At 41.5% G+C, this 13,011-nt stretch overlaps 2 protein-coding genes across 2 annotated transcripts in view; both read left to right on the top strand.

Moving 5' to 3' along the window:
• Window positions 1–210: 210 nt before the first annotated feature.
• LOC108881306 (claudin-1) lies at window positions 211–2,448 on the top strand. The gene is made up of 4 exons (XM_018673229.2): window positions 211–562; window positions 967–1,131; window positions 1,465–1,543; window positions 1,700–2,448. Exons 1-4 carry the CDS (start codon window positions 361–363, stop codon window positions 1,863–1,865), a joined length of 612 nt encoding a protein of 203 aa, XP_018528745.1. The 5' UTR covers window positions 211–360; the 3' UTR covers window positions 1,866–2,448.
• Window positions 2,449–5,930: 3,482 nt separating this feature from the next.
• p3h2 (prolyl 3-hydroxylase 2) overlaps window positions 5,931–13,011 on the top strand; it is a 55,852-nt gene continuing 48,771 nt past the window's right edge. The window contains exon 1 of the mRNA XM_018673231.2: window positions 5,931–7,080. Coding sequence (XP_018528747.1) covers window positions 6,661–7,080 — 420 coding nt within the window. The 5' untranslated portion in view covers window positions 5,931–6,660. The remainder of the gene's footprint in view (window positions 7,081–13,011) is intronic.

The following is a 13,011-nucleotide window of genomic DNA, read 5'->3' as shown; positions in this document are numbered from 1 at the left end:
TAAAGTTCAAAGTCACACTTTAAGAGGAGGAGAACTCTTAGGCCAAATTTCCCGGTGTTATTACTTACCCTTACTTATGCAGAAGGGTCGGTGTTTACCATCATTTATTAAGTGTCCTGATAAGACTTCCTGAGAAGGTCCCTGCCCATTACCCTGCAGGTGGAGTAAGACCGTCTCGTGCGTCACGCCTCTGGGACTTTAAATAGAGGCTCCGGCGAAGAGCACGTATAACGGTCTGTGGAGGTGCGAAGAGACACATTTATTTACACTTTTGGCTATTTCAAGTCAAGATCTCGGACTTTTCTCGAAATTCACTGAAGTCGTCCGGTCTGTTGTTGTTGTTGTTGTTGTTTGGATACGATGGCCAGCTCGGGAATGCAGCTCCTCGGTTTCTTCCTCGCTCTCGTGGGTCTCGCTGCCACCGTTGCCGCTACCTTCATGGTTGAATGGAAGAAGCAGGCGCAGGGCAAGACGTACCGCATATACGAGGGCTTGTGGATGAGCTGCAGTGGCAATGAGAGAACAACCTGTGAATTTCACGAGTCTCTGCTGAAACTCCCAAGTAAGTTTGTTTTCTATCACATCTGGATCTCCTCTGAAAACCAGACACTGCTTGTTGAGATACTTTCCACTGACAATGTTACTATAATTAGCCAGAAGTGCGTCTTTGTTGTATAAGCTCTTTGGATTGACCTCATCTCATATTATGGCATGAGTCTGATTTTCAAACAAGGAATGTAGAGGGTCACAGGGATTTCTCTTTTACTCTTGGTTTGGGTATATCCAATCTCCTCCTCGTATATTTTGTGAAGTTATGTTTATGTGTGTGTGTGAGAGAGAGAGAGCGAGAGAGAGTGAGTAACATGCAGACTCAGAAAAATAAACACAAACAGAGATGTTAGCAAACACAGAGTGTATCAATGAGCAGTTCACCATATGGACTTACAATATCCTCACTTCCTCTAGGTGAAGTCCAGGCAACCAGGGCGGTGATGCTGCTGAGCATCTTCCTCTCTGCTGTGGCGCTGCTGGTCTCCACAGTGGGAATGAAGTGCACCCGCTTCATGGACAGCAAGGTTGAGAGCAAATCCACCACAGCTATGATCGGAGGAATCATGTTCATTGTTGCAGGTGTGTTCAGGATCATTCTCATCATCTTCGATTACATTTGTACAGAAGGTCATTGTCAGAGTTGGAACGTCACCTTAATCTAACGTTCAAATGTCAAAACTTTCTGTAATGTGTTGAATCATGTTAAGTAGTGGTACTAACAGAGGAAGTCACTCATCATTCCTTTATCTTTTATTTATCCTCTATATTAATTATTTTCTAATACTTTTTGCAGTCATTTCTATTAATAATAACATTAATAATATAACCACACATAAACACAAAAGATTTTAGAAAAAACAGAAAAATAATGGACAATATGAAATAAATTTATATGTGTTTTCATTTTTTCAGGTTTATTGACCCTCATCATCACCTCCTGGTATGTCAAGATGATTGTTCAGACCTTCTATGAATCCCACCGTCTACAAAGGTACAGCAGTCAAGAGGAGCCAAGAGCACACACACACACACACACACACACCACACACACACACCACACACACCACACACACACACACACACACACATTGATCATGTAAACACAAACATGCATCTAAATGTGTGTCTGTCTTTTTTTTCTCTGCAGCTTTGAGTTTGGTAAGGCAGTGTTTGTCAGCTGGGCCGGTGGCCTCCTCACTATGGCCGGTGGCGTTTTCCTGAGCTGTCGGCGATGCTCGCGGTCGGAGAGGGACGAATCCATAAGCTCCAACCACCTCCTGCCTACCTCCAGCTCCAAGTCCAACTATGTCTAGTTGGGAGGAGGGGCCAGGAAACACACTGCCTTGACACAGTCTGTCCAGAGGTTAGCTTCTATGAGGAGGAAACACACAGTGGGACTGTTACCTACATCCAGTCAGTAATTAGGATCAGGATCAGACTGTGTGACATGACTCTGAATCTAATTTATCATGTGGGTGGAAACAACTACAGCTGTAGTTTCTCTAAATGTCAGGAGTAAAGATATGAAGGATTCAATGTTTAAATTACTTTTTTTCCCATTGTCTGGTCCAGACTTGGTCAGTCTGTTTCTTTACATATGAAATCATGAAGTTTCTCTCCACAGCTGCAGATGAAGAATAGTTCACAGTGTAACTATGTTTTTACACTGTGCAGCAAGATTTCTGTACTTTTATGGTGTACTTTGCTATACAATTAATTCCATTTACCTCTTCAGTTTCACACTGGTGTAAATATTTGTTTATGTTGTTTATTATATGTATGACTGTTATATGTTTAACCTTGTAACTCTGGTTGTTTTATTGTTTATATGATACATTCTAATGTGGTTTAATATGTATATTTTGAGAAAAAAGTAAATCTATTTTGTTTTCCTTTAATCTGGTTTATCTTGTGTTCTGTTACACTGCATAACTGCTTTGTGTATACCTCAAGAAATTCTGCTGAAATAATTTGAAGTTAGGACTCCAAGCAGATGGTAAACTATTGTAGACTAACTAAAACTAAAACTAACTAAAATGAGCAAAAAACTTCATTGTGTAAAAAAAAAAAAAAGAGATTATTTTATACTGTATTTAGAGTATAGTTGCCAAATCATGCCAGAAGTCTTATTAATATCATGATATTAATTTAAGTCATGTCAGTTGGTGCTGCTTGAAGCATTTAAGACATTAGCCATGTTCATTTTGGATGCAGCCAGATTTTTGAACTTTACTCCACATCCAGTTTTAGTCTTATCAGAATTACTGAATATCTCATACTTTTTTTCTGTGCAGTTTTACTCTGAATTAATGTTTTGCCCTACCATATTCTTTAATTCCGACTCCCATAGTGCAGTGTGGTAAATTACCCCAGGTGGAAGAAATACTCAGAACTTTTACTTAAGTATAAGTATCATTAGTTCTCAGTGGCACAGTGTAAAAATACTCCATTACAAGTGAAAGTCCTACTTTCATAGTATTCTTTATGCGAAATGGCTCATTTAAGAATTATGCATTAAATGAATGGATTACGATTGCTGATGCATCAATGTGTGAGCAACAATTAAATGTTGCATTTGGTATAGTTGAAGCTGATTCTAGGTACTTTATATATGGTGGTAACCTAACCATGAAATTACATTTTAGTTCAGTTTTTGATAATATTTTGTATTAATAATCTGAATGTGCAAAGTAACTGAGGCTGTAAAATAAATGTAGTGAAGTAAAACAGAGAAGCATACAGTGGCATTACTTAGCCAAAGTACAAGTACCTCAAAACTGTACTCAACAGTGTTACTCTGGCCATGGTAAAGACTGTGGCCCCTGAGGCCTCAGTCTCTGTTTCAAGTGCAGTATGAGGGGAAAATCCATGTGCATTAGTCTATGTGACAAAACAGGGAGTCTGACATTAACTTCTCTGAATTAGCAGTTTCATTTCAGCAAAGATTCAACACATCATCAAATTTTACATTTAACTCATGCTCGTGCTTAATTTGATTTGGTTCAGTTTACATGATAAGACATTTCTGTTTGTCGTGACAGAACGGATCCTGTTGTCTTGAAAATGGCCTTCAGTGCTCTTGTAATGAGAGTTTTCCTGGCACTGAAACAGTTTCCTTCCTTTCATATCTTCTGTCATTTTACCCTTTAGATACTGTATTTAATGGCATCGGTTATTACTGCTGCTACCATGGTATGCTCAGAGTAGATTACTTACTGGAAGAGGAATGAGAATTTGTTTAAAAACTAAGCTGTGCTTTCTCCTGTGATGAGCAATTCAGATGGTGTTAAGAGAGTTATTTTGGGGAAAATGGGAGTATTACATGTCATAGGAGGGAATTACTGCTAGAAATAGAAAGTGTGTTAAAACGAAACATTTAAGATACTTAAAGACTGATAACTGAGGAGATAAAACTATGGAGGACTTCTCACAGTTTGTTATGGTGGAGAGAAATACCAGAGAGGGAATGTAGAAGCATCAATAAACAAAGAATTAAAATGTGCCTCAGTGGAGGTCCTGACCCCCATAACACGACTGTGCCAATAGATCTTAGTGAAGATTACAAATCCCACCATGTCAAGCTCTATGTTTTGAACACATTAAAACCACAGTTTGCTCCAGTCTCACACTATTGAACTGAGTCAAAGTGTATGTAACACCTTGTTTGACAAAAATGACTTGATCCTTTAAAGATATCAATTTCAGAGGAATTTATTATACAGGTAAGCCATCACAGAGTGGCTGCTGTGAGTCAAACTGTTGGAAGAAATGACAAAAAGCAGGAGGCTGTGTTGCGCCCTCAGTGGACGTAAACTAATGTCTCTCGAGGAACTGATACAATGCTGTCCCTTCCTGAACCCTCAGACAAGAAGTGAAAGTGAAAAGGTTAATGTTGCTGTTTTGATGCGCATTTTTGTACTGAGAGCACTTTGATTTTTCTGCCCCCTTTTTTTTAACATCTGAATGAATTTTAACTGTTTAAAGTTTTTTCTTGCTGTATCCACAAACAGACCACACCTTTACCAGTCATGCATCTCTTTGAGGAAAGTGCACTGCGAGAGTTGTGGGTCTGAAAAGTTGGACTTGGCTTGAGTCGCTTTACAGTTTTATTCATTTTACCTATTATTCCCATCAGACTCCCGTTAGCAAATTCAGTTGCAAAGAAAAAAGGCAGATGAACAAATTAAAGGGCTCTTACAAGTTCACCCAGTTTTAATAATACACTACTGATCACCACAACCACAAAATGAAACAACCATCCATCATATGTGGAATCCATGAAGTCTAGGTGATGATGAAACCCTGTGGAGTAAAAGACAACAGACTGAAGAAACACATGGATGGCTTTTTCTTGCACCTACAGTAACAGATAATACTGCTCTCCTACATGAACAGAAACAGCTGTGATGGAAATCCAGTACAACAGCTCTGCAATAAAAAACACCACTGTGAAGCTGACACTGAGTTACTGATTTGACTGTTTGTCTCCTGTGTTTGTTGTGTTTTTGTTGTTTGTTATTTTTTTCTTGTAAAGACATTTGAGTTCTCAGTTCTCAGTCTGTTATGCTTTGTGTATTTAATGGGTTCTCTCTGTTACAGTAAATGCATGCTTGTGTTGCTGAAAATGCAATTTCATCTGGCAAGAAATGTCTCCTGTGTTTACTGCCCTCTAGTGGTGGAGTCCGCATGTAGCAGCTTCCACAGTTTGTTTTTAGATTTCATTTGAGAAAGGCTTTTGATTGACATGATATCTTAAAACAGCTACACAAATATTTTACCTCGTCTTATTGCTAATAAAAGTCTGGACACACATGTAAATTAAAACAAACACATCCATAAAAATGTGTCTGCACTGGCAGCTGAATTAAAACAGAAGCTTATGTAAAGTATCTTCGGTGGATGTAAGTGGATAGGTTCACAGAAGTGATTTCACCCGCCTGACCACATACCTGTGGCCTCTGTAGTTTCAGGGAGGTTGCATGACAGGTTGAAGAAGTGTTTATTTATTTAAGATTCCCACACGTCTATTGTCTTGAATGATAAAGCTAGGAGAATGTCTCAGTGATCAAACTGCTTGTACCTGAAATGTCCTCAAGAGGGAGACAGTCTCCTTTAAGTGGATTGTTACTGTGACTGTCCTCAGACACTGAACCTCTCAAACAAAAGAAACTTCCAGAAAACGAGGCTGTGAGCGCTTGCACACACACACACACACACACACACACTACAACCATGAATTACACGGAAAAAAAGACAGCAATTTGTAAATGTTATAATAATCTAATGTCTATCAAGCAACTTAAATACTGGAAACTGTCCACTTATTATTATTTACATGTTTATTTAACATGGACAGAGCACATTAATAAACAGGCTTTAGTGCAGCAAGTTAAACAGGTTTATTTAGCATTTGTAGTCCCTGGATGTGATTAAGTCACTTTAAGAATGTTAGAATAAATATTATAAAGTTAATGAGCTTCTTTAGACAAAAATCTAATTTAAATCCAGTCTGTTGCTGCAGTTTTATGACAAGAACTCATTTTGTATTTGCTGCCGTTTGTTTATAATAGGCGCATTTGTTTTTCAGGCATTTCTGTAGTCACTTTATCTGTCCCGAGAAGGAACCCACACTTTTTCTTTTCAAAGTTTCCTCATATCTTCGGCGGCAAAATCTCAGTCTTTACTTCATCTATAGCAACAAAAACTCGAGCTGAGAAAAACTGGAAGTCCAAACTGAAATTTGTGCGGTGAAATAAACGTATTTTTTGCTCATGTTTGTGATTACCCACGGGGTTCCCTGAAGGACCCCTGTGACTGGTCGTAAGGAGAGCTGTGATTGTATCCTGGCCATTCATTCCTCGGAGGGGAGGAGTTAACACGGAGCCGGAGAAGGGGGTCATAACAAAATGTGTGTCCCTGACTAAAGCAACATTATTTCCGCCCAGGTCCCGTGCTGTCTCTGAATATCTCCACGAGCAACATTTAAATGGACTGTAAAACGAGTCTGAGCTGACTGTTGTTGTGACTGACAGCCGCTCCGTCTGCTTCCCCCCCTCCCTCCCCTCCCACCGCCCGTTGCTCCTCACGGTCTGAACCCGAAAGCAGAGGATGGATGGAAACTTTTCACCGGCTTCTATCTCAGCAGTGGTTCTCCTTTTAACCGTCGCGTTGTCATCTTCAGCCGCTTTTCTGGAGCCTTACGACCTCTTATACGACAACGCGGTGCAGGCGTTTTACAGCAGCGACTATGAAAATGTGGTGCGCTACATGGAGGGAGCGCTCAGCAGCTGCAGAGAGGTCCGGCGCACCAAAGTCCGGTGCCGGCTGAGGTGCCAGGACCAGCATCCGTTTGATGACACCTTCTCGGACCTGCGCTTCTTCGACGTGGTTCTCCGGAGAGCGGGGTGCATGAACAAATGCATCGAGGAGAAACTCGGCACGCAGTCCGTGCACAAAGTCAGCGAAGATGTGGTGCAGGACTTCAACAGGAGGATCCCCTACAACTATCTTCAACTGGCTTATAAGAAGGTAAGTGTGTGAGCAGATCTGCATGTGTGTCATGATCTGGGTCTGAGTGAGCGCTGTTGCCGTCCACCCAGTGGGGTGGGGGTGGGGGGTTTATCTCGCTGCTCCTCTCCACATTACCTGCTGCATTCTTCATCAGCTGTTGCTGCTGCCGAGCAACATGATGCAGGGGGAGATGAGAGGAGAGGTCAGAGCTGCTGCACAGCACATACAGTCTGCAGGGGATTGAACTGGTGTTCCCACTTCAGTAGTAGACCTCAGTATTTGTACACAGAGTAGAGCACGTACACATGTACCAGCACCTCCCTCATGTGCAGTATTACCAACACTGGACACACAGTAGAGTCCAAAAGTCAAAGACCACTTTAACGTTCAAGTTAACATTGAAGTGAAAAGGAGAGTGGTCTCAGACTTTGCGGACCCCACTGTAGGTGAAGTATAAGTCAGAAAACACGTTAATAAAAATTTGAAAACAGAGAAGCCAGCACCTGGCTGACAGCTACAATTCCACTGCACAAGTAGAGCCTAACAAATTTAGTTTTTTCCAGTTCCCAATATACTACTTGTAGCTATAAGTGAACTACTTACTCAGCAGGATGTTTCACAGAGCAATAAATGTTATTTCCAGAGTTCAATTCAATTCAATTCAATTCAATTCAATTCAATTCAATTCAAATTTATTTTTATAGTGCCATATCACAACAACAGTCATCTCAAGGCACTTTTCATATAGAGCAGGTCTAGACCGTACTCTTTAAAATAGGTATTTACAGAGAGAGACCCAACAGATCACACCATGAGCAAGCACTAGGCGACAGTGGCAAGGAAAAACTTCCTTTTAAGAGGCAGAAACCTCGAGCAGAACCGTCAAACATGTAGATGTGTAAGCCTAACTGGAATTAAACATGAATGTATTACATATTTGCCGTGTACAGACCAGCACAGGCCAACAGGTAGATCAAGGCTCAGTGGTGCAGCCACAGCAGGTTCTCACTGCCGATGTCTGTGCACTTGTTTCAGTCCTTTGTTTTACAGCTGCTTTGTTTTTTATGGCTCCCCTGTGTGCAATGTTGTGTTTGAAAAAAAGCTTGTGGTTTTTTTCAGTTCTGTTTCTGTTTTTCTGGCTTTCTCTCTCTCATGCTTCATCCCACATGGCACACAGCGGCAAAACATAGGCGCCGTGCTTGTTGTTAGAAGAGACAGCATTACTCAGGATTTACCTAGAAGTGCAGTCAGTGCAGTTTGAGTTTTGCAGCTCCTAATCTGCCACAATTTCTGCACCATAGAAATATTTGTTATTCGTGCTTCATCCCCTCTGCATTCATACAAAAAACAGCATTTCCCATGAGGTCCATCTTTTGGCTGGGACCATGTTGGGGACTAGGCGTGGGAACAATCCAAGAGGCTGATAAAACAGGAGAGCTGGGAACAAAGCGTAATTGCTTACTCAGACTCTGTGCGACTCTGTGCTGTATAACTCTCCCATGAGTAAGAAATTTTGATGTGTCTGTCGTATTCTGAGAGTATTCGCCATCAATTTTTTATGTTCTCCTTATTTAGAAAGAGTTGGAAACCCCTCCCTTGTTATGCATTGATCCTGCATCTATTCAACTGTATTCACAGGGCTTTGTTTGATTGTTTTGTGTGAAAAGAAAAGTGTCTCCCAGCCTCTTTTTATGCGAACTATTATTTTGGACCTCCAGCAGATGAAAAGAGTGGAACTTGAGCTTTTCAAACACTTGATTCAACATGCAGGCACACAATGAGATGTGTGACAATGATACAGTGACTCCTGCAGGGAAGTTGTCTTTTCTACATCCGTTCTTCAACTCAACAGCACAGTTGGGGTCAACTTCAGGACACTTCAGGGGGTGGATATTGGCAGTTTCAGGGGCTTGAAGTCTAACTATCATACAGCAGTGACTGCATGTTAGAATTTATAAATAATTCACTCGGGCTGTGGTTGAATTTTATTCATCTTTCCACCCTCATGCGAGTAAGAGAGTGACATTTTAACCCAGTTGGAGCTTGGCTGGTAAGCTGGCTGGCACCATCTCCTCACATGATCCTGAGACCCTGGTCGAATTCCACCACAGCCTCTGACTGCAGACCAGCTCCAAATGCCCGGGTGATGACACACAGCTTCCACACTGCTCAGAAGTGGTGCGAAGTTAATCGGCCCTGTTACTGTCTGCGGGCAAATGGTTTCTCAATTTTTTTCGGAATCGGCAGAGAAAGACTAAGAGCTAATGTTATCCCCTCATAAAAATGCACGCTCCTGTCTAGACATGAGCATGAAACGGCCTCACACAAAGGGCCTCGCCCAGCTGTAAAAATATTACTCATCTTTTATGCAAAGAACTATGATTTCTCTAACATCTGTTTGGGGGGAAAAAAAGTGGCATATTGTGTTTTTCCTGTCACAACAAAGCAGAAACCGAAAGCTCTCATGAATGCTGGAGCAGATCTTTATTTTGGCCTCCCCTGCGATTGCCCTGTGTTTCCTGGCGTGTTGACGTCTTCATGAACTGAGTACATGGCAGCACATCAAGGCTTAGAGCTCCCATGTTGATCTTACCACAGGTAAGGAGAGGCAGAGCTGGAGCGTTCCTATTGGCCAAGGCTGATGAGAGCACATCAGACCAGTTGGTGTGTACACATGCATATCAGTATCTGGATCTTCTGTGTGTGTAGGCATCCTCACATGTGCGTTCATATGGGGGCGCTTGGTGGTGTTTGTGAAAATAAATAACATTCCTGCAGTATTTAACATTCCAGCGTCACACACCCTCCTTTCCGACAGCCTCTGGCATAATGCTGCCATTGGATCTGTTGGAAGAGGCTCCACAGTCCCCAACTGTTCTCCTCGCAGAGGGCTGCTGCGTATGTCCCCAGCTCGCCCATCATTTAGCCTGGCAAATATTTTATTTTCCTGTTGTGGCTTGTTTGCTTTTCTAAAAAAAGAGAGCCACGCCACCTTTTGCGGGTATTAAAGGGAGACTTTTGTAGGTGCCAGTGGGCCTGACCCAGATGGCCTCCGCTGATCCCTGCCACTGTCCTCAGCTCTCGCTACAGTTACCCAACTGCGCAGCAGTCAAAGGCCCTGAACTGCCCTCGGGTGGAAAGAAGAGATCGTATCTCTGGCTGCTGTAGCTCCTTAATCTGATCTCACAGAGCTGCTATTCCAAGAAGTGATTATAAGAGTAGGGCTCATTACTCATTACTTATTTTTCATTATGAAAAAATGAATGAAGATCAGATAAACATCACGATAACAATATTGGGGTACAAATTTAGTATTAGAATACTGTTTGATTTGCAAATACTGTAACTTTTATTTTGTCTTATTTTTATTTTAGTGACAGGGACTCTAGGATTTGACCTGTTTTTTTTCCACTGTCTATTACCACCAGCATTTTCTACTGTAAGAGGTGCATGGAGACATTACATGCTATTGAAAATGTGTTTATATTGTCATCTCCCCATAAGATTCTTGGTATTTTCCAAGAAAATCTGTTGAAACTGATGAGCTTTAGGTATAGGAAAGGCAATGCAGAGGCGTACACTTAAAACACACCACTGATCAGTCTTTTCAAACTCAGACTGTGCAGCCAAACATTCTTTAAGCCCACAGAACTTTAGTCTAATTTCTAGTGGAGGACCTAAAGTTTCCAAAGATGTCAAATATGTCAGAGTGAATTTTGAGTGTGTATAAAAGCAGAGTCTTGGGTTTCTATATTTTACTCAGTATAAATATATAGCTTCAGCGAAGCCTGGAACCACATGGTATAGAATATACATATATGATACTGCTAGAGTGGAACAAGATTTTAAAAACTTTAAAGCACCTTAATGGGGAATTTAAATGAAATTGATTGTCAAGGGGTTAAACATGTAAACTTAGAAGTACTGACAAAGCTATACTGTATAACATATTTAAGTAAAACAATCTTACAGTCTACAACCTCCCAACTTCTCCCTCTTTGTCAAAATAAGATTCTTTCCTCAGGTATGAGAAATCTTCTGCACAGATATTTATCCTTTCCTTTCCTGTGCCTGAATGCAGCACACAGAGAGAGAGCTGGATACATGCTGTTGTCATCGATTGGTGTGTAAATGTGCTCATCTCACAATACGTTACATCTCATATAACCAGACTGTAATGGGGGTAGTCTAACAGTTTGCTTTACAACACTGCCAGCAGACATACCATTTTTGATAATGATCCAGTTGGTCCCAGGTTTTAGAGCTTAGGAGGACAATTACCAGTAATTAAGGGGGTTGATGATGCTCCATAATGACCGTGTTGACGTGCTCATCCTGTGTGCACAGTTTAACCCCTGAGTCCTGAGACCAGACAAGACTATTGGGTTTAAATGTAGCACCAGTGTTGAGAAACAGAGATGTACAGACTGTGCTGCAAATGTGGAAAATATAAGCTGACTGTGATTTGACACACACAAGTCATTTCTTCTAATTGCACTGACATAATAGAGAGAAGAGTTGCTTTCTCGTGAGCTGATTCATCTTGGGAATCGGGACACATGATTCAATAACCTTCCCATCGTCATTTTGTTTTGAGAAGTTCACAGAGCCTCCCAGCAGGATGTTTAAAGGTGACAGTAGGTCAGGACAGTCTCTGAAGCCTGCTGATGTTGTGGAATTTCCTTTTTAAAGTCAGACTCATTCATGATTCTCTCTCCCCTGTGAATATGATGATTTGATTACAACACAGCAGGCAGCCTGTGGCTCATGTACAACCCTACTTGCCTTAGCTGGCCATGTGGTTAGCTGAAATCTGCCTCCTTGGTTGTGATTAGAGGCTCGGTGTGTGTCTGTACATATGAATGGCTTGTAATGATCACAACGCTTTGGTACACTCTGGCTGTGATTGATTTACTCTTCCCTTTTTCAGTTTATTGAGAGAAGACTGACAGAATTAGCCAAATGTAACAACAGAGGCCACAGCAGAAGGGTGGGGTGTCTGCTTCCAGTTTTGGGCTCCCACATCAGCCTGAACCCCAGCAAGGAATGTTGGACGTAGTGAACATTTGAGTGGAAAATGAAAAGATTTTGTACTGGCAGAGCATAGCAGTGAGCATTTGTGCGCTAGATGGGAATAACAGATGATGTTATTGTCATCTGCAGCTGATAATAATTGGATTGAGAGGTCCAGACACAGGGAGCGTGAGCTCTGTCTTTGAATTGGGTAAAGCAGAAATGCTGCCATTAGCTCAGAGGCAGGTTGTTTGCTGCCAAGTCAGATTTATGTGTTTGATGTATCCTCAGGGTAGTTTTTCATTTATCTCATTTGCAGAGTGTCTGAGAGCCTAGGAAGGGAGGAGTGTGTGACAGTAGAAATCAGCTCTCCACCCCACTCTTCACTCAGATCAGTTACACAACTGTGACTCACTGATAAGTTACATTTTGAGGTTGCCATACATAAAGTAGTGCAGCAATGGTGGTGATTAATGACACTATTGCTCCACAGCGAGAAGGTTCTGGGTTCAAACCCAGTTTCAGTGGAGTTTGCACTCTCTAGGTGCTCTGGCTTGCTCCCACAGTCCAAAGACATGCAGGTTAGGTTAACTGGTGACTCTAAATTGGTGTGAATGTGAATGCTTGTTTGTTTCTATATGTCAGCCCTGTGAAGGACTGGCGACCTGTCCAAGGTGCATTTTGCCTTTTGCACACTGTCAGCTGGGATCCAATCAAGGCTCCAGATATATTATGTTAATTGAGTGAGCTTTGGAGGTGCTAGTCATTGTGCTAAGCTAAGCTAAGCTAACCTGCTGCTGTAGCTTCATATTTAAGATAAAGACATGACAGACGTATTTTTTGGTTGTCCGTGAATATGTCTTAAGTTTTCTGTACAACAAAGCTAACGCAGCTTTTGGTGCAATGAAATATCTTACCCTGATACTGGTGCTGCTG

Source organism: Lates calcarifer, linkage group LG17 (assembly GCF_001640805.2).
Source record: "Lates calcarifer isolate ASB-BC8 linkage group LG17, TLL_Latcal_v3, whole genome shotgun sequence".
Classification (NCBI taxonomy): Eukaryota; Metazoa; Chordata; class Actinopteri; family Centropomidae; genus Lates; species Lates calcarifer.
This window is presented reverse-complemented; position numbering and strand designations above follow the sequence as displayed.

Coding starts and splice junctions, on each gene's coding strand:
- LOC108881306 (XM_018673229.2), top strand. CDS start 361: ATGGCCAGCTCGGGAATGCAGCTCCTCGGTTTCTTCCTCGCTCTCGTG. Junction 563..966: donor GTCTCTGCTGAAACTCCCAA/GTAAGTTTGTTT, acceptor CACTTCCTCTAG/GTGAAGTCCAGGCAACCAGG. Junction 1,544..1,699: donor GAATCCCACCGTCTACAAAG/GTACAGCAGTCA, acceptor TTTTCTCTGCAG/CTTTGAGTTTGGTAAGGCAG.